Here is a 20,599-nt window from a genome sequence, read left to right as displayed (position 1 = left end):
AATAAATTCTCGACGATTGGCAAAATCAATTAGCTTATTAGGGGGATAATGGTTATATATGTCTCCTATGTAATTGGCCAAGGCCATGGGCCAGCTTTCTGTTGTTTGCATAAGCCAATCAACTTACTCCTTGGTATAAGGTTGAATAATAAGGTTTGGCTCACAGCCAAAATAAGACTTGGCTTGCTTTCTACCTATCAGACTAATATTTGAGGCCAATTGAAAATAGGGATTAACACCCTTTTTGGACTGATTGGTAAATGGACCCATAATATGAGAGCAGTTTACCAAAAAACTGAAGTTGGAGACTGAGCTGTTTTGCAAATAATAAACCACAAGGGGCAAATGTAATCAAGAAAAGTAACTGAGATTGTATGGCTTGTTCTACCAAAGTTATTGTTTTGCGGCCTTCAGGTGAAAGTTGATGAGGTGAGGTGGGATCTGAATTACCAGGGAGAATGCCATAAAGGGGCTTTAATTTATCTTTGCTAATTTTTAAATAAGGTAGTAGTCAATATCTCCCAACAATTTTTGAAAATCATTAAGGGTATGAAGTCTATCTAATATCAAAGTAATTTTTGAGATGAAATTTTATCTTCAAACATTTGAAAGCCTAAATAAGTAAAGGGATCTTGGAGTTGTACTTTTTCTGGTGCTGTCTGTAATCCCCTTTTTGTTGGAGCAACACATAACTCTTTATAACAAAATAACACTTCTTACATTTTTTATCCTGCTAAAAGGATATCATCCATCTAGTGTATAATATACATCTGTGGCCATGAGTCCCCAACTGCTTGGATAGCAGATTGGCAAAGTGTGGGACTATTAGCCATGCCTTGGGCGAGAACACGCCATTGATACCATTGATACTGGTGCATAGGTACTTGAAAATTTGGAGAAGGAAGACTAAAGGAAAAGCATTTTTGATCATCTGGATGTAAGGGTATAGTAAAAAAGCAATCTTTGAGTTTTGTGGGCAGTATTTTGAAAAATGGCCTGACTCGCCGAAGCTAAAACATTTGCTTATGTCCTGATTAGACAAGAACTGTCTAACAGTAGTGCCTTGCATAGCAGCTGCCATGGCGAGTCCTTGCTGATAAACTGCACCTATCTCAGCACAGAGGTGAATGTAGCCAGGAAGGTCTGTTTTTATACGATATGGTCGAATAGCTGCTTGCCAGAGAATTAGCATTTTCAAAAGCCAATTGTTGCGGTGGACAAATTCTGAAAAAGGCTCATCAGGCCCTTGTTTGATTTTAGTAAGGGAAGAGCTCATGTCCCCTTTAGCAGGTAGTCTCTTCCAGGCTTTGGTGGCAGCTGTTTGAATTTGGGCAAATAGTCCAGGTTCATATTGCATTTGAACATCCTCTGCCTCATAATTTCTTTCACCCATTAACATATCTGCATTCCAGTTATTGCCTGCTTGGGCATTTCTTTTTGCAGTTTCTTTACAAGCTTCTGCAAATTCTGACTTCCATAAAAGATAATCTCCCCCTGCCAAAGTTGCTCTAGTTAAAGTATACCAGTCGGAGGGAGTAAGCCAATTGTTTTCCATAGATTCTATGATGGCAGTGGTATAAGGAGCCTTAGCCCCATATTGAGAGACTGCAGTTTTGACTTCTTTGATTACATTGAAATCAAAACCCGCATGATGTCTCCAGGCAGTGCCTTGTGCATCTGTTGTCTTGGTTACTGGAAAAGCAGTAATATTCTCTGGTTCTGTCTGATGTTGGTGGGTAAGAGGGATTTTAAAGGCAGCCTCCCTGGGAGGTAGCTTGGCAACACCTTTCTGAGAAGTGTTGGTGGACTTGCCTGTTTTCAAACCCTCAGTCAGGTCTTGATGTTCTGTTTCTAATCGAATCTGCTCTTTAAGATATTGAATTTTGTCTGGTAGCTCTTTTTGAGGGTTTAAAACTGGGCAAGCCAGAGAGGGGACTGTTGGAGGAGGCATATAAGGTGGAGGCTGATATTCTGCTAATGGAGGTCAGTCTTGATCATGATATTTAGCTACCTCTTCCTCCAAATCCTCCCACTCTGAGTCACTAAGACTATGTTCCATAGGCCGTTGATTTTTGGATAATTTTTTAAGTGAGGGATATATCTTTTTAACTTTGGGTCTGGCTCCCTCATCCTTTTTAGGTCGTGGTTTAGGTTGGGGTATCTTTTCAATGATCTTATCCTGGGTTTGTGGGCTACTCTTTTGAATCTCTTCTGAGTCACTATCAAATGACATAAGGTCCTGCTCTTCACTAGGCTGTTCTCCTTTTTTTTTATTTCAGTAGGTTTTAAGCATGTCTCTCCTTCTTTTATTATATTTGCTACATAAGGGTCATGCTGTTTCTGGGAAATAATTTCATTAATTAGATTCCAAAATGAAAATGCTGTAATAGGAATTTTTTCAGGGCCAAAAGTTTTATAGTAATCCTTTAAAGCATCTCTTACTCTCTTCTTTTTTTCATCTATGGTACCTTCAGTGGGGAACCAGGGACAAACTTCCTTAATAAAGGCAAAAAACTTTAATAAATCGTATGTTTTAAGCCTAATCCCTCACACCTTAAGTGCCTTCTTGAGGCCTTCAACAAACAATTCATGTTGACTCATTTCTTGTCCCATATCGTCGCTCACTTACCAAGGTCTTTGTTGCTGCGGTAGGCTCCTGTCTTGCAACTACTTCTGTTTCTTTTCTTTTTGATATGGCCGGCTCTCCTCAGTGACGTTCTTCATCGAAGCCCTCATACCTGGGTCTCCACATTGGGCACCACTTGCCCCGGCCTGCGGGATCAGCCTACAGGGACCCTAGGGGAGGGAGTGAGAATGGGGGGACAAGAGACTGGAGAGACTGAGACAAGACAGGATTCTGATCAAGTCTCATTTATTGAAAGTACCAACAGGGTAAGGCAGGTAGCAGAAGGGCGGGGGAGCAGTTTTCCTTGGCAGGGTATGTTCCAAGGACACAAGTCTGCAGCTGGGGGAGTCTGGAGTGCAGGCCAGGTGGCAGAAGGATGGGAGAGCCTGGACTGCAGGCCTTGAAAAATATGCTGTACAGGAAGACAAGCAGGCACAGAGAAATAGAAACTTAACTAAGTGTTAGTCTCTAAGAATACAGTATGCATATTAAGATGGCTTCTATTATGCTATCTTTATTTAGGTCCCTCCACAGAGATCTGCCTGCCTCTGCCTCCCGAGTGCTGGGATTAAAGGTGTGTGCCACCAACACCCAGTGTCCTTCACTACTATTGCCTCTCCCTCTTCATAGGGTAGTCTTTGTGCCTAGAATATGTGTACAAATCATGCAGACTGTGACAAATGCCCACTTTTCTGCCATGAGTCAGATTAATTTCAGTACAAATGTCTGGCAGAAGATGCCAACATGGACCAGCTCTCAATAGAATCATGGGGTGCTCAGTCTCTGTGTACCCTTGGACAGATATGGTCTTTGTCTTCTTCATGGGGTAGGTATTTCTCTCATCTCTACCAGAGGTTTCCACACTTCCATGCTGGATCTGGGAGCCTTTCCAGAGAAATACCCAATGAGATGTGGTCTTAGGGTCTTATGTCATAAAAGCAGAATGTTGTCTCTCCTACTTATTTTCTAAGCCCAAACATAGCCCAAGCCTTAACTCCCTGAGAAACTCTTACTTTTTGCCATTTGCTCTTTTTTTGTTTTTTTTTTGTTTTTTTGTTTTTGTTTTTTTTGAGACAGGGTTTGTCTGTATTGCTTTGGAGGCTATCCTGGAACTAGCTCTGTAGACCAGTGGTCGTTTGCTCTTTTGTTTGCAAGGATCTAGTTGTTTTTGAGACATGTCTATGTATCCCTATGTATTGGCTGGTTTTGTGTGTTCACTTGGCTAGAGTCATGAGAGAGGAAGGAGGTTCAGTTGAAGAAATGCCTCCATGAGATCCAGCTGTAAGGCATTTTCTCACTTAGTGATCAATGGAGGAGGGCTCAGCCCATGGTGGGTGGTGCCACCCCTGGGCAGGTGATCCTGGGTTCTATAGGAAAGCAGGCTGAGTAAGCCATGGGAAGCAAGCCAGTAATCAGCACCCCTCCATGGCCTCAGCATTAATCAGCTCCTGCCTCCAGGACCCTGTCCTGCTTGAGTTCCTGTCCTGACTTCCTTTAGTGATAATAATGTGGAAGTGTAAGCTGAGTAAACCTTTCCTCCCAAACTTGCTTTTTTTTGGTTTTTACGAGACAGGGTTTCTCTGTATTGTTTTTGGAGGCTGTCAGTCCAGCCTGGCCTCAAACTCACAGAGATCCACCTGCCTCTGCCTCCCGAGTGCTGGGATTAAAGGCGTGTGCCACCACCGCCCGACCCAAACTTGCTTTTTTAAAAAATTTATTTAACTTCATTTTATGTGTTGGTGTGAAGGTATCAGAGATCCCCTGGAACTGAAGTTACAGACAGTTGTGAGCTGCCATGTGGGTGCTGGGAATTGAACTCGGGTCCTCTGGAAGAACAGCCAGTTCTCTTAACTGCTGAGCCATCTCTCCAGGGCCCCAGCTTGCTTTTTGTTCATGGTGATTTGTTGCAGGATTGAAACCCTAACTAAGACACTCTAGCTGGTCTGGAACATGCTGTGCAGGCCCAGATTGCCTCAGACTCAGAGATCTACCTGCCCCTCTGTCTGACTCAGTGCCATATTAAAGGTGTGTGCCTCAAGCCTGGCTCAAGGAGCTAGGTTTTGTTTGTTTATCAAGACAGGGTTTCTCTGTGTAGCCCTATCTGTCCTGGAACTTGCTCTGTAGACCAGAGTAGCCACAAACTCAGAGATCCAACTGCTTCTGCCTCCCAAGTGCTAGGATTAAAGGCGTGCGCTACCACCCTCTACCAGGAGCTAGTTTTTTTTTTAGGGAAGCTGTAGAAATGTTTGTGAATGTTTCCCTGTCTATTATTCAATTAGCCACCTCAATGTTGCTACTAACCCACCCTAATTGACTGGGCTTTATGACAGACAATGTTCCATGTTCAAGAAACTACTATAAATGGCTGAGAGGCCCCAACATGAATTCCCTTGAAAAGAGTATAATAAAGGTATACTGAACTATTGATAGGCTATGTAAAGAACATGGTGTATCTCCAATCAAGCAAAAACAAAAACACTTTTTACCAAAAAATAATTCTTCTAAAACAGACTTACAAAACCATACCCAATGTATCAAACACACCTTCTGGGTAGTGTTCCTCCACAGTGATAATTCGGCCAGATGTAGCTTTTGCATTAGAAATGACAGTGTCCAGAAGTTTAATGGTAAATAAGTCAATGACATGGATAGAGACATTTGGGGAATAGTAATATCAGCTTAGTATAAGAAGCAGACTCAGAATAAGGGATAGTTAGAGGTTAAAATGAAAAGATCAGTCCAGGTATTTCACATAGCTGACATTCTGCCTCTTCCCAGCTTGTAACGTCAATGTTTATGCAATCAACTGACCTTCTTTAGAGAGCTCATCAGCAGCCAGCAGGACTTCATGCAGAGTGACTCCTGCTCCAATAATTGTGACCTTGTCATTGTCACTGTGGTGGACAACCTGGTATAGCACCAAAAAAATAAAATGTGGTTATTGAAAGATCCATCTCAAAGACAAATTGTTCCTGACCTAACACTAACAAATGTATTAATTAATTCACCTACAAGCCAGGTACAGTGATACACACTTGCATTCCCAGTAACGTAGGAACCAGAGGCAGGAAGATTTCAAGCTTAAGGACAACATGAGAAATTTGGTGAGAACTTACTCAAGATAAAACTTTAAGAAAGGGCTGACAAATATATAGGCCAGATAGCTTGACTGATAAAGGTGTTGATCACCAAGCCTGATGACCTGAGTTTTATTCATTGGAACCACATAGTGGGAGGAAGAGAACCAACCACACCTCAGGGTTGTCCTCTGACCTCTACACCTGCATGCAGTGGTACATCTGCCACACACAAACATACAATTGATAAGCACAAATGCAAAAAGTCTGGCAATGTACTCAGAGATAGAGTATTTGCCTAACATGCATAAGGACCTAGATTCAATTTCTAGCAGCAAAACCAAACCCTTCTTTTATAAAAGGAATCAATAAAGTTGGGTGTGCTGCCACATATCTATAATCTCCTGCACCTAGGAAGGTAAGACAGGCGGTTTCCAAGTTTGAGGCCAGTCTGTGGTACAAAATGAGATATTGTCTCAAAACAAAAAAATCATCAAAAGATATTCCATTTTGAAAGAAGTACAGATCCACGAGGCAAAGATCACAACAGATTTAGTAAAGGAAAAGCAACCAAAACACAAGCAAGGGTCAGAATGTCTCTCTTTATGTAATGGATATTAGACAACACAGGAAAACTTATGCCCTTACCTTCGCCTGTCCAATCTGAAGTGTTTCTTGAGTAGTGTAAATAATTGCAGTTTCTGCTTGGCTGGTACGAATGAAGCACAGTTCCTGTGGCATAAGTGCAAACCAGAACTACAATTAAGAAAATCAAACCGCAACAGATAGAGATCATTACAGAAAACCACAACCAATCAACATGCAGGGCTATGGAGCCTAGTCCTAATGGATACATCTATAAAACACTTTCAAATGTAAGGTTCAGGGAACTTTGAGGAAGAGGGGGTATAAAGACTGTAAGAGCCAGAGGAACAGAGAGTGTGCCATGAGACTGTGTCACAAACTATACTCATAAAGTCTTACCAACATGACTGTCGAAACATCAAGTGAACAAGGACAGCTATAGATAAGTCAACATGGATGGGGGTGCTAAAGCCCATGAGGCCTCAACTCTACACAAAGAACTACAGGTAACTAAAAAATGCAGAAAGTGGGATAAATAGTCTTCCTCAGGGAGGAGCACACCAAATGGCCAATCCTGAAAACATAAATATACAGTATTACACAGACTGAGCAGGTTATATTTAGGAATATATATGGTACACGGACAACCACCACCACCACCAACAACAACAACAGAAATTAATGAAAAAAGAGGCTGTAAACTTGAAAGAGAGCAAGGAGGGGTATATGGGATGATTTGGAGGGAGGGAAAGAGAAGGAAGAAATGTTTTCTCAAAAAATAAAGAAACAAGAAAACCAAACCATAAATTTTCAAGTAATAAGTCAAACAGTAGGAAATAGGAGTGAACAGTTCTTCATACTAACAACAAAATGCATACTCTGGAGTGAGGGAGAAGCTCAACTACCAGTGAACAGGTTAACATCTGATTTTGCTACTGAGACAGGAATATCTCAAGCACGACCCTAGTGAATATCCTCAGTGATAAATTTTCCATGTTGTCCCATTTTTTTTGATTTGGTAAGATGTCTAAGATATGCACTGACTTTTCCTATCCTCATGGAACAAAAACTCAGGGTAGGGGCACTGACTCATGGTGACAAGAAAGCCCAAAACACATTAAAAATTAATTTCATCATAATATAGTTTGTAATTATTCATTTTAAGAAAGACTTTAAATATGTGAATATGAAATGACTCAACCATTTCCAATGAGAAGTTGTAAATATAACTATTGCCAACTTGAATGCACACATTTTCAAGTTCAAGTGCTAGGATTAAAGGTGTGCATCAACACACCTGGCTCCCTGTCCAGTTTTTATGTGAGTTCTAGAGATCTGAATTCTGGTACTCACACTTGTGTAGCAAGGTCTTTATCCACTGAGCCACCTCTTTAGTCCTATGCTAAGCTTTTCATGTTTTACAATTCCAGTGCATTCATGTGCACAGTCACCTGTTGTTAGGGGCTCATGCATCCTAGCTTAAAACTATCAATATAGCTGAAGGTGAACTTGAAATTTTGACCTTCGGGCTTCATCTCCTGAATGCTAAGATTGTAAATGTGTACTAGCTCGACCAGTTTATATAGTGCAAGGGATCAAACCCATGATCTCATGCATGCTAGGTAAATATGCAGACAATCTCAGCATCTAGTTTCAAATCTTAAATTTTATGCTTGGAAAACAAACAAAACTCTCATCAGTTCAAAACTTGTAGTAGAGTCCACAGCATTTTCTGATTTGGCATCCTTTAAATATACCTCAGTATTGGCTGTCAAATAAACAGCATGCTCTGTGGAGATGGCATCACTTGGATAGAAAACACTACAGTTGGGACTTGCTCTGAACATGGCCAAGTCTTCCAGGGCTATGTGACAGGGGTTGTCATCACCTGAGAAAGCCGCAGACCAACAAAAACATGAACACAACCCTACTAGGAACCCATCCTCAACTCCTTCCATCATTTTTGAAAAGCAGCTACTCTTACTGCTCCAGAGCATCCTGTACTACAGCAAAGCCCTCTATGGTTCAATACTTGCTATAATTTACATTGAGCTTTTACATAACCATCTTTCTTGAAAGCTCACTAAAATATTCCAGGTTAGTCTAGAAAATGATCTTTTTTCCTTTTCTTTTTTATTTAATTTTTCATTTTACATACCAACCCCAGTTCCTCCTCCTTCCCCTTCTCTACCCCCCTGCCTTCCTCCCTCCCACACCCCATCTACTCCTCAAAGGGGGTAAGGCCTCCCTTGGGGAGTCCACAAAGTCTGGCATACCAAGTTGAGTCAGGACCAAGTCCATCCCCGCTGTATCAAGGCTGAGCAAGGCTTCCTGCCATAGGGAATGGGCTCCAAAAAGCCAGTTCGTACCCCTGGGATAGGTCCTGGTGCCACTGCCAGCCCCCCAACAGATCAAGCCATGTAACTGTCACCCACACAAATGATCTTTCAGGTCAGTGTTCAATTTGCTGGTCACACAATAAAGCTTTTCAAAAATAAATCCCTTTTATGAACAGTAAGAGAATGCAAGGCCTAAACAAAGGTATCAACATGAACATGTTCAGAATGCATACCAATGGATACCCCACAATGGGAACCAATAAGGTTGATGTTATTTGAGAGATGGCTCCCATATATATCTGATGAAATGCTCAGGAGAAAAAGGCAGTGAAAGTGCAAACTAAAGCAATGGTCAAGTCACAGGTGGCACATTCCAGAGTCACATTCACCTAAAACACAAAGAACAGGAAGTAGAACATCCCTAGATTTTATTCTCTCCCCCATTAAACCACAGAGAGTACATGATGTAACTCCTACTCTGCTCATGTTTAAATATCCTGCAGTCCTAGCATGTCTCTTTTCTATGCTCTTCTTGGAACTGAGGCAGGTGGTATACTTAACCTCTCACCTCCTAGAGATCAAGTTAAGAAATGGAGTGTTGCCACGACCACCTCGACCAGCAAGGAAGACGCAACTCAGGAATCCTTCTCACAAGCAGTTTATTCAGGACCTTAATGAACAATGTGGAGGCAGCCGCAGGAGAAATCCCTCCTGCTCCCTAAATAGCCGAGGCCAGCCAACCCTGAGCAGCCACATGTGCGCAAGCCATAGGCTCACCAGCATGCATAAGCAATCTGATGACGATGGTGTGACCCCGGCGGGATAGGAACACACCAAATAAGGAGTTGTTTGTTACCGAGAGCACTCACCATCGGGATGGTGGAAGGCAGAAGCCGGCACCATCTTCGCAGCTCTCCACAGAGTGTTAGCCGGGCATTGGTGGCATACCAACTCAGCACTCGGGAGGCAGAGGCAGGTGGATCTCTGTGAGTTCAAGGCCAGCCTGGTCTACAATAGCTAGTTCCAGGACAACCAAGATTACACAGAGAAACCCTGTCTCAAAACAAATAAAGAAAGAGTGTCTATCTATCTGCCTGTCCATTCCCTGCCCTCTATCCTGAACCACCAGCTTGCCCATCCCTGAGAATGATCTGTCCACTGCTCATCTGGATCTCAACTTTCTTCTTACCACATGGTATCTCCAATGCAATGACGTCCTCCCTTTAAATCAGTTTTTCACTTTCTCTTAAATCATCTGTTACCATCCAATAATGTGTCGATACTTTCCATCTCTGCTTTCCCATTCCACCTTACCCTTCCTTCCAGATACTGCCCCTTAACTGGTTCTATTTCACAGATAACTTGTCAAAAAAAGTCATCTAGTCATTATCCCCATTTTCTTATCTTTACTTTTTTTTCGAGACAGGGTTTCTCTGTGTAACTCGGTAGACCAGGCTGACCTACAACTCACAGACATTCGCCTGCCTCTGCCTCCCAAGTGCTGGGATTAAAGGCATGCATCACCAACACCCAGCTCATTATTCCCATTTTTAGCTACATAATAAGTTCCTAGTTTGAGGCCTACCAAAGTGAGGCCCCAAATACATGGCTGTTGACTGAAGTAATCAATTAAGCAATCACACCAACAAGCTTTTTTTAGAGGAAGGTTAATTTAAAAAATAAGGATTGCATTTCTTTTTTTCTAAATGAAAAGAGATGCTGTGGATGTAGCTTAGTGGTAGAGACTTGCCTTGCTTCTGCAAGGCCCTGGGTTGAATCCATAACCCCACAATAAAAGCAAAATGAAAAGACGCAAGAATGAACATTGTGATGACCTATTATTTAACAGGTATGCTTAAATTCCAGCATTGGTGGGTTAGAGATGCGCTATAAAAGAACAACGATGCCAACAGAGTACAGCATCCCTGGAGAGCTGGCTGGGAATGCCCATCTAAACAGGGATGATGCTTGACTCTAGCCAGTAGGCATTGTGAGGGAATGCAAACCCACTGGCAGTTATTTCTACTTTTCAAGAGAATGTAGAAATTTAGATTCTACATAAAAATCTTCTGATTTTTAAATGTTGGCAATGAATTTTTTAAAAAAAATCAAAGATTACTTGTTTCAAAAATATATTCACATGAACTCTGCTAGTCTAGTTCCCTGTCCAGAAAAGCACTCTTGTTTTTAGTTTCTGCAATGTAAGACGGGAGAGAGCTGTCATTCTCTATGTAGGCAGGTCTTGGCTTTAGAGTATGAAGGGTTTCCTGACATTGACCCCTTTCTCTTGAGAATAGTGCATATCACTCTGGGAAGAGACAGAGGCACAGATTTACTGTGGGTACTACCTTTAGCTATTAGTATCATTTCTTCTTAATTCTTTGACAATTTTAACTATTGATATTTTTTAATTAAAAGAAATTGTTTGAGACAGGATTTCACTATGTAGCTCTGACTGGCAAGGAACTCACTATATAGACCAGACTGACTTCAAATTCACAGATATCTAGTAGTTCCTCAATCTGTTTGTTCCTGTAAAGTCGCCTAGTTACAGGTTAGATGGAACGGCTACTAGGGAGCTCAAGACATTTAAGATCTAGAGTTCTCAGCCTGCTGCCTTCAATCTGTATGGACAGGATGCCCAGAGGGTTTTGGGCAGTTTACACCTTGCCTAGCAGGCAAAGAAACCACCTCTCTGACATTTGGTGACTACTTACCTCTTGTTTCCCTGGAATGCTTCTGTGGAAGGCCTTTCATAGTCTACTGATAGTTAATGAGAAGATTTGGGAGACCTACATGATATACTCACCATGTTTTTTTCAGCAATATAACACTGGATGAATCTCTCTGGGTGTTCTTTCTTGAATATGTCAGAAAAGTTGGAGTTCTTGGTATCATCATCCAGCACAATAACTCTGTCATTTTCAAGGCCCAGTTTAGTTAGAGACAAACCACATGCTTTTTGAGTAGACATGTAGAACAAAAAGTCAAGTGGTAAAACTTTGTTGGGAGTACACTTAGATAAAAGTTACTACTTCATAGGTGTATAAATTATAATTGATAAATTTATGATTTACCAACAGTATCCTTCAGAATCACACATATGGTGGTTCACACCTGTAACTCCAGAACTCAAGAAGGATAGTGAGTTCAAGTCTAGGCTGGGCTGTAGTGAGACCCTATTTCAAGAAGCAAAAAAAACTTTCCCCAAACCAACTGACCCACCCACCCAAAACAAGAAGAAATTTCAGCATAATAAAGAGGAGGCAAAATTATCATTACAGCTTATAATAATCTGTCAAATTCTATTATTGTCTAGCAACTGGTTCATCCATAGAAATCAGGATAAATGAAGACTCCTGTGTATTAAGGAAGAAAATTAAAAAAAACACGATAATGTACATGACTTTAATTTTCCATATTTTTGCCTACCATGTCATCATCTATGTAAACAGGGCGTGAGGTCATATTTATATCCAATGATGTTGATTTGAGGTAAGTCCTCAACAGGGGGTGGTGGTATAAGAATCCTGTTGGACTGTATCTGGCTCTCAATTAATTTAATAATTGCATCTGCGCTTTCTTTTGGCAATGGCCTTCCATTCCAACTTTCTGCATCCTCAACATCTACTACAAAACAAAGCATATTTACTCCAGGTGCTTAATGAGTACCTTCCAGATAATCAGAAAATGACTTTCAGAGAAAAATCTGAATGGGAATCACAGGAATAAGGACTGCACATAGGGATCCTGGGATGGAACTGCAGTAAGAACAGCCTAAGAAAGGTCCCAAGGTTTTTGAAGGAGGCATGGGTGTACATACTAGTGAATGGAGAGTTTTATGAGGGAAACAAGGCTGAAAAGACAGACCAAGCAGAGTGACATTATGTTTATGAGTTTTTTCTTACCAGAAGCAACATTGGAAACCACGAAAGATTTGGAAGGGAAGTGAATGATCAGATGTACTATACAAAAATTGCTGTTGTAGTACTGTACTCACAAGAGAGTGAACAGGAAGCAGACAGACTCTTCATGAAACTGCTGTAGTTCAACAAAGATGATGGGGACTTAGTGACAGTAAGAAAGTAGAGAGAGAAGGAGGAGGGTATGCATATGAGACACACTCTAGTGACTGGATATGTAAGGAGGAATGTGAGGGAGAGGTGAAGGTTATTTAAGCATACAGGATCTGGCAGGGGCTCATTGGTAAAGTTGTCATTTACCAAATTGGTAGAATAAGAATAAGGCTGTATTTTTCGAGAGGAGTCAATGATCAGTGTTATTCTAAATTGTCTATATTACTTTTAAAAATGATGAATCATATCTTCCTCAACTACTTAAACTTGAGAAACTAAAATTAAGGTAGAAAATTCCAGATGACAATCTTGAAATGTGCAAAGAGTGACATCTTGCATTATGTCTCATTTTCTCCCTAGTTTTAACTCTTTATGCAGTGGATTAAGTGAATACAAATGTAATAATGAAAGAGAAAAACACTTAGTGAAGCTTCACTACTTCAGAATGGCCATACTAACTGTATAGAAGTTCTGTGAGATATGTAGAGTTTGGGACTGGGAAAGTACGTAAGTGGCTTCCTAAAACTAGCTGATGGTTTTATTTGTGAATTAATTAGAGTAAAATTATTTTATTTAAAAATAAATCTCTCTATCACTAGCCCCAGTTCCCAATCTTCTGTTCTCTATGTGTTCTTCCAGATGGTCTGGTTCTACACAAATGTATATACATATACCACCTTACTCATGGGCTTGCCTCTACATATAGCATACTAACCATATATATCCATCCCTGTTCCCACTGGTGAACAGTTCCACTAGCCATTCTCTTATAAGGACAAAAAAAAACATTGCTTACTTGATAGAAGTTTGACCTTCCCCTATTTTATTAATTTTGAAACACCCTTATTTACATATCCGTCCCCCCATTCCCTCGTCCTCTCATCCTGTCATGCTTCCCACCGACCCCCCAACTCACCCACCACCCAATCCCCAGGGACAGTGAGACACTACAGGGGGTATCATCAAAGTCCATCACATCATTTGGGGGAGGGCCCAGGCCCTCCTTTCCGTATCTGGGCTGCAATAGTATCCCTCCATAGGGAAAGGGCTTCCAAAGTCCATGTGTGACCTAGGAATAAACACTGGCTCCACTGTTAGAGGTTCCATAGACTGTCTTGGCCTCCTAGCTGCCACCCACATTCAGAGGGCTTGGTTTGGTCCAATGCTGGTTCCCCCACTTTATGACTAGGGTCTGCGTGCTCTCATTATGCCAGATCAACTGTTTCTGTGGGTATCTCCAGTCCTGGCCTTCCCCTCTTACCCTAACCTTATATTAACTAGTGAGGTCAAGAGAGAGATGCAGCCTCACATGTTACCAGAATTAACACTGTTCACTAAGGAAATCTCATTTCCCCTTTCTGTCTACTCTGCTCCATGAACAAATATTTTGAATACTCACAGGAAGGAAACACTTGACATGCCTTGTTCAGGCCTTGAAGGTCTTAGCAACTACAGCCGTGGGCTTGCCTCTCACTTGAGCTGTCTGTGAGAATACAAGGCATAGGGTCTTCATGTAACAGCCATCCACCACATAAGTATTCTACCTGTCATCAAGGAGGTTAAATTACAATGAAGAAGGAAGAAGGGACAGAAAAAAGGCACAGCAACAAAGGAACAATTACCCAAAGGCTTCACAACACTTCTGGTAGAGAGCAATGCAGTGCTCAACTGACATGGAGCCCGGTTCACATCAAAGATTGCTACGAGATTGCCCAGACTGTAGCAGGATGCATAGGCCAATGCCTCCCAGACAGAGACTTCTGTGAACTTCCCATCACCCAGAAGACAGAAGACCCAGTAGTAAGAAACAAGACCCTTCTGGGGCTCACTTGGGCCACCCAGGCAAATCAATTTCAGGGAGATTAAAAAAAACAAGGGCGAGACATAGGCATAGAAAGACACAGAGAGACAGAGAGACACAGAGAGACATAATGAGAGAGAGACTGAGACACTGGGAGCTACTTCAGACTCCAGAATGTCCTTAAGACTATTTTCCTCATCAATTCTTTCCAAGCTTAGCAGCTGAGAAAATGAAGTGTGAACTTCATGAGACAGACTTTACCTTTGACTATCATTCTCATTCCAGCTCTAAGACTACTTTAGTTGCTTCCTCTCCCTCTCCTGGTTTGTCAGTAAGCAAGAGGGAATGAGACAGCAGGTCCCTGAAACATATAAACACCTTTTTTCCAGAAAGCTCTATTTTTTTCACATTTTTTTCATTTTTTATTTTAATTTTAAATAGCTTGTTTTACATGTCAATCCCAGTTCCCTCTCCCTCCCCTCCTCCCGCACTCCCCTACCCCCCACCCTCCCACCCTATTGCCAAATCCTTCCACATAGGGGATATCTAGAGTCTGTCATTTCACTCTGGGTAAGGCTCTATTTTTTTTAAAGCATCCATCGGTACCTTTTATTTCTGACCTTAAAATTTATTACAAATCATCATATTAATGGGAACATACTACCTAGGGAGCTATGCTCCACCACAAACAGTATACTTCTGTGCAGCAGAGACATGAATCATTTATACCAATAAAATGCACCCTATACCTCATGAAAGTACTGTGAGTTCTAAAAAGTTGCTTTTTAAAAATGTTTTATTTATTTTATGTGTATGAGTGTTTTGCCTGTGTGCATGTCTAATAAAATGTCAGATCCCCTGGAACTGGAGTTACAGACAGTTGTGAACTGCCATGTAGGTGCTGGGAATCCAATCTGGGTCTTTTGGAAGAGCAAACCCTTAAGAAATGTTATTAAACTCAAGGTTGTCGTTGAGAGGCAATCATGGATGAAAATTTATAGCAGTGAGAAACGTGTGAATAAACTGTGAGAAATGAAACAAGAAAGCTGCTGGAGGGGTGGAGGAAACACAACTAAGTCCTTCCAAAGGGATTCTCTGAGTTGTAACAAGGCCTCCAAGGAGCAAGGTAGCTATCTCTTGAGATTCTATTAAAGATAAGCACCACTCCCAGAGAAACGGAACCAGAAGAGCTCTAGATTCGTGTTCACTACATACAGCAGAAGCTGCAGGAAGTCCCAGGTCTAAACCAGGCATTTCACTTGCAGTACTGCTCATCATAAGCGTTACACTGAGACCAAGAAAGAGACTGTGAACCAACCCAGTAAAGGACATGTGTTACTAATATCTGGGAGCTCCTAATACAAAGTACATGTTGTTCATTCCACAGCAAAACTCTGCAGGACAGAAAAAACAAAACTGTCTCAGAAAATATTATTAGTGCTCTAATACTCTAGTCACCAATTATATCCAACCAGAGATCCTAGAACAGTTCCACAAATGTAATTTATTTACTGCTTCAATACTTTGCAACTAGAACTTTCAAAACCATCATTGTCTTCTCAAACTAATGAGGCAAAATGAAGGGGTGGGCAGTGAAATGGATTTTCATAAGTGCCTTACGTGGCTTGGTCAAAGTACTTGCCAGTATATGCCATCCCACAGGCAGCCCATAGTCCTTGCCCAGACCATCCCATCCTGTTGCCACATTAACAAATGGTAGTCCCTGTAAGACAAAAGAGACCCAGTGAATATAGGAACAGCTGCAGAACATGGGCTTCAGGCAGATCTCTAGTATTGAGTGCAGGCTACTCCTGCTGACCCACTGGAATTACCCCTCCTATCCCACATCTTTGCCACATCTACAAAGTCTCGGATCAATGTCATAAGATGATAATGGGTCAGTCCTGGGGCCGACCCTAAATTGGAAACTGGGCAACAAAGATAAGGAAGATACCCATTGCCACAGAAACCACAGCATGGTGATGGCAATTGGAGCTTTTAGAATACAAAGGAAGGAACCTAAGTTCAAAATAGAAAATGTAAAGCATTTTCATAGCCTTTGGTCCAGCTGTGCACAAGTCAGTTGTAAAATCTTTTGGAGAATATGGGTTCGCAAAGAACTATAAACACAAAAGTATTTGATTATTCTAAGCAGTGCTAAGGTTGTGATTAACTTCCTGTAACTCTACTTTCCCTTATTCCATTATTTCCATTATTCTGTATACAGCAGGTTACTAGTATTCCATGGAGAGAATATGCTCCCATACAGAATGAAAAGCCATCCCAAAATGCTACTGCTTTGGTGGGTGACACCTTGCTCCTAAACTTCCAGACACTAAATTTATTCATTGCCACTATCCATCAAGAAAGCTGTATGTGCTGCAGATGCCAGAATTGGGGAGGTGGAGATACCCAAGCCCTTTGGAGCCCAGAAGATTATGAGTGATTCTGAGATAATGGACATTGAGCTACAGGATTTGATTTATGCTGCTGGATTTTGGGTTTTGTTTAGATTGTTTCTCACTGTTGGTAGAAGAAAGTATATAACTTTTTTATTTTATAGAATCCCATTTAAGAGACTTTAGTCTTTGAAAGAGACACTGAACTTGTGTTGGAATTCTTAAAGAATAGGTGACTTTTAAAGGTGTATTGTATTTTATGACATTAACATGAGATCTATGGTGCAAACAAGAAAGGAAATGTTATGGTTTAATAGTACCATGTTTGTGTCAGGTTTGTAAGAGATGCAGTATGCTGGTTAGTTTTTAATTGTCAGCTTGACACAACTTAGTGTCACGTAAAAAGGAACCTCAGTTGAAGAGTTGCCTCAATAAGATGGACCCGTTTCTGACTGGAGAGATGGCTCAGAGGTTAAGAGCAGTGGCTGCTCTTCCACAGGTCCTGAGTTCAATTCCCAGCAACCACATGGTGGCTCACAACCATCCGTAATGAGACCTGGTGCCCTCTTCTGACATACAGGTATACATGCAGGCAGAACACTGTATACATAATAAATAAATAAATCTTGAAAAAATTCACCCGTTTCTATGTCTGATACAGACCATCTTGATTGATGATTGATTGGAAGTCCAAGCTGCACCCCACTGTAAGCAGCACCATCCCTAGGTAAGGATATCTAGATTGTGTATGAAAGTGTATGAGCCAGAGAGGAAAGCAAGCCAGTAAAGCAGGTTGAGTTTCTATTTTGAATTCACTAAACGGCAGGATAGGCTGTGACCTGGAATTTTTTTTATTTGTTTTATTTTTCGAGACAGGTTTGTCCATATTGTTTTGGAGGCTGTCCTCGAACTCACTCTGTAGACCAGACTGGTGTCGAACTCACAGGAATCCGTCTGCCTCTGCCTCCCGAGTGCTGGGATTGGCGTGCGCCGCCAACACCTGGTTTGTGAACTGGAATTTAAAGCCAAATAAATCCTTTCCCCTCAAGTTGTTTTTGGTCAGAGTGTTTCATTAGCAACAGAAAAGTCACCTAGAGTAACAAGCCCTGCTCTCAGATGTCTTACATGTCCCAGGAACAAAGACCTACAACATCTATGCTGCCTCCTAGCTGTGAAGCAGAAGGCAAATCAGTCTTGGGCCTTCATCTTTTGGCAAGGAGTCAGCGCCTCCACTCAGGAATAGGAGGCTATAGGACAGATTGAGATTATGGGTGGGGTGCCAGTAAGAAGCCTGATATATCATAGGGTTCAGAAAAGGTTTCTTATTCCACATTTCTATTAGATAGGATATTTTTGTAGCTCAGTCTGGCCTGGAGCTATGTAGCTTAGGCTGACCTCAAACTTTGTAATTTTTCTGTCTTGGCTGTCCAAGTATATAGATTACAGGTATGTGTCATCTAGAGGCAGTAGGTGGTTCCAGAACGTAGAAAATGGAAGATAATGGCAGGTTCAATTCACCTTATAACTTCAATAAGTACCAAAGAACTGCATGATAAGGACCTCCCACGGAGCCTTACCTAGTGGTGGAAGTACTTGTGGCCCTGATGGAACAGATTCGCAGACAGCTGGCTATGTCTCACAACACCTGCACCGTCTTCTCATCAGGCCCAGCGTTGCGGGCCATCCCAATGTTTGCCTCGGTTTCTGACATGCTACCAGATCATTGTACCCCGCAACACTAAATGGTTACCTCAGGCCTGTGACTCAGTTAAAAAGACCTGGGATTCTCTGCTCTGGCACGGACTGATTACTCCGCACATATGCCACCCACTTATGCCTCAATTCTTCAGGTCCATTCCTCCGCCACAAGCCCGTGACTCAGTTATAGTTTATTCCGGTTATGTCTCTCCCTTCAAGTACATACATACATACATACATACATACATACATACATACATATCCCTCCACCACACATGTACTCTTTCGTTGTTGCACATATAGCCTTCCACGGCACTGCACATTTAGTTTTCTGTTGTTGCATGCGTATCACTTCACCATAGGTATCCTTCCGCTTTCCACATATGTGTATGCTTTTCATTATACATTTACCCGTCCACCACATGACTAAGTACTGCTTCAGTGTGGCCATTTCAAAAGAATTTTGAATATCTGTCACTTGCATTTTCAGTTCTATACAGACTATTACTATTTCATTTTATTTTTCCTTGTATTATCAATTCATCAAAGGGAATACCTCTATGTTCAGGTACAGTTTTTCTTTGGGGGCGATGAAAAACAAGTCCCGAAATTAGAGGGTAGTCGTGACTGGAGATGTAGAGAACACAGTGAACTTTGTGAAACTGAAGCTCAAAATTTAAAATAGTTGTAATTATGAACTTGATATTCACAATTTATTACCATATTAAAAAGTAAACCCCAGAATTCCAATGTTTTTGGGTGACTACCCCTCTAGTAGGTTTCTTAGCTGGTGTGGTGAACTGGCCATCTTGAGACTTTAAGACGTTTCTGAGCTATTTTCCTTTCTAGAACTTTCTGTCCAACAAGCCTGGAATGACTGTTTAGTCCAAAGCCGGCCTGTAATTTGACTGCAGAGCCTGACTTGGGTAAGTTTCCGCTATAGTAGAATGTGTACTTTTGGTCTATGTTTTCCCATAAAGATGACACTATTTATCTCAGAGATTTGGGATAACCGTTCACACCAGTAGGGCACCCAGTGGTGTGCGGAGATTCAGTAACATAGGAGTCCAAATGCAGTATCTTGACTCAAAAGTTATGAGTTTCTCTGTAAGAGTTCCAAAATTGTCACCCCAGTGCCACTGGACTTTGTTGTTCTTGTTAGGTTAAAAGGTATCTGCGTTTAAATTTTCAGTAGATGCTGCCTGATTTAGCATGGTAAAGAATCTGAACTGATCCTATTTGCAGAGTATGTGAGTATTCCTTTCTTTACATTCTCATAACTACTGGATATTATTAGCAGTTTAAATTTTTCACAATTTGATGGATCAGTGAATGGTATTTAATTAATGCTTTGATTCACAAATTGCTGATCACTTCATATTTTTAGTGTTATTAATTTTTTATTTTTATATGTATGAATTTTTGCTTGAATATATTTATGTGCGCCATGTATATGCCTGGTGCCCGAAGAAATCAGAAGAGGACTTTGAATCCCCTGGAACGAGTTATGAATGACTGTGAGCCACCTTTTGGTCCTTTATAAGAGCAGCAAATGCTCTTAAACCTGAGCAATTTCTCCAGCTGCCTTCCAAAATTTTTCCTACATTTTAAATAAAGTATTTGTTGTTCATTAGAAGTTCAGCCTATCTGAAGTATGTGATACTATCTTTTGATGTTTCATTTTAGTAAGGTTGTTCTTAGATTACTAATTTGAATGATTTCCTTAAATATGATGCTATTTAGCCCTTTATTACATATATTTAGTCTTTACCCCTTAATCTTTATCTGTTTTTACTTTTTAATGGTAAGGTAGATATTTTATTTTTAAGAAAAAATGAAACAAAACCTAAATTTTATCTTTTTTCCCTACCATACAGTAGGTTATAAGAGTTTTCTGAGACAGGGTTTCTCTGTGTTGTTCTGGAACTCTGTAGATCAGGCTGGCCTCGAACTCACATAGATTCATCTGCCTCTGCCTCATGAGTACTGGGCTCAAAG

At 41.1% G+C, this 20,599-nt stretch overlaps 1 protein-coding gene across 1 annotated transcript; it reads right to left on the bottom strand.

Annotated features, from left to right (window-relative positions):
- Positions 1–2,667: 2,667 nt before the first annotated feature.
- Positions 2,668–18,614, bottom strand: Tktl1 (transketolase like 1). The gene is given in 17 exon segments (XM_040743791.1): positions 2,668–2,785; positions 5,143–5,284; positions 5,438–5,534; positions 6,352–6,435; positions 8,046–8,176; positions 8,861–8,902; positions 8,905–9,016; positions 11,437–11,600; positions 12,059–12,107; positions 12,109–12,254; positions 14,114–14,247; positions 14,326–14,383; positions 14,386–14,531; positions 16,125–16,198; positions 16,201–16,227; positions 16,917–16,923; positions 18,481–18,614. Coding segments are annotated over 17 exon segments (1,665 nt in total).
- Positions 18,615–20,599: the final 1,985 nt, after the last annotated feature.

Source organism: Mesocricetus auratus, unplaced genomic scaffold (assembly GCF_017639785.1).
Source record: "Mesocricetus auratus isolate SY011 unplaced genomic scaffold, BCM_Maur_2.0 Super-Scaffold_100003, whole genome shotgun sequence".
Taxonomy (NCBI): Eukaryota; Metazoa; Chordata; class Mammalia; order Rodentia; family Cricetidae; genus Mesocricetus; species Mesocricetus auratus.
The sequence above is the reverse complement of the archived record's forward strand: the minus strand, read 5'-3'. Positions and strand labels throughout refer to the sequence as shown.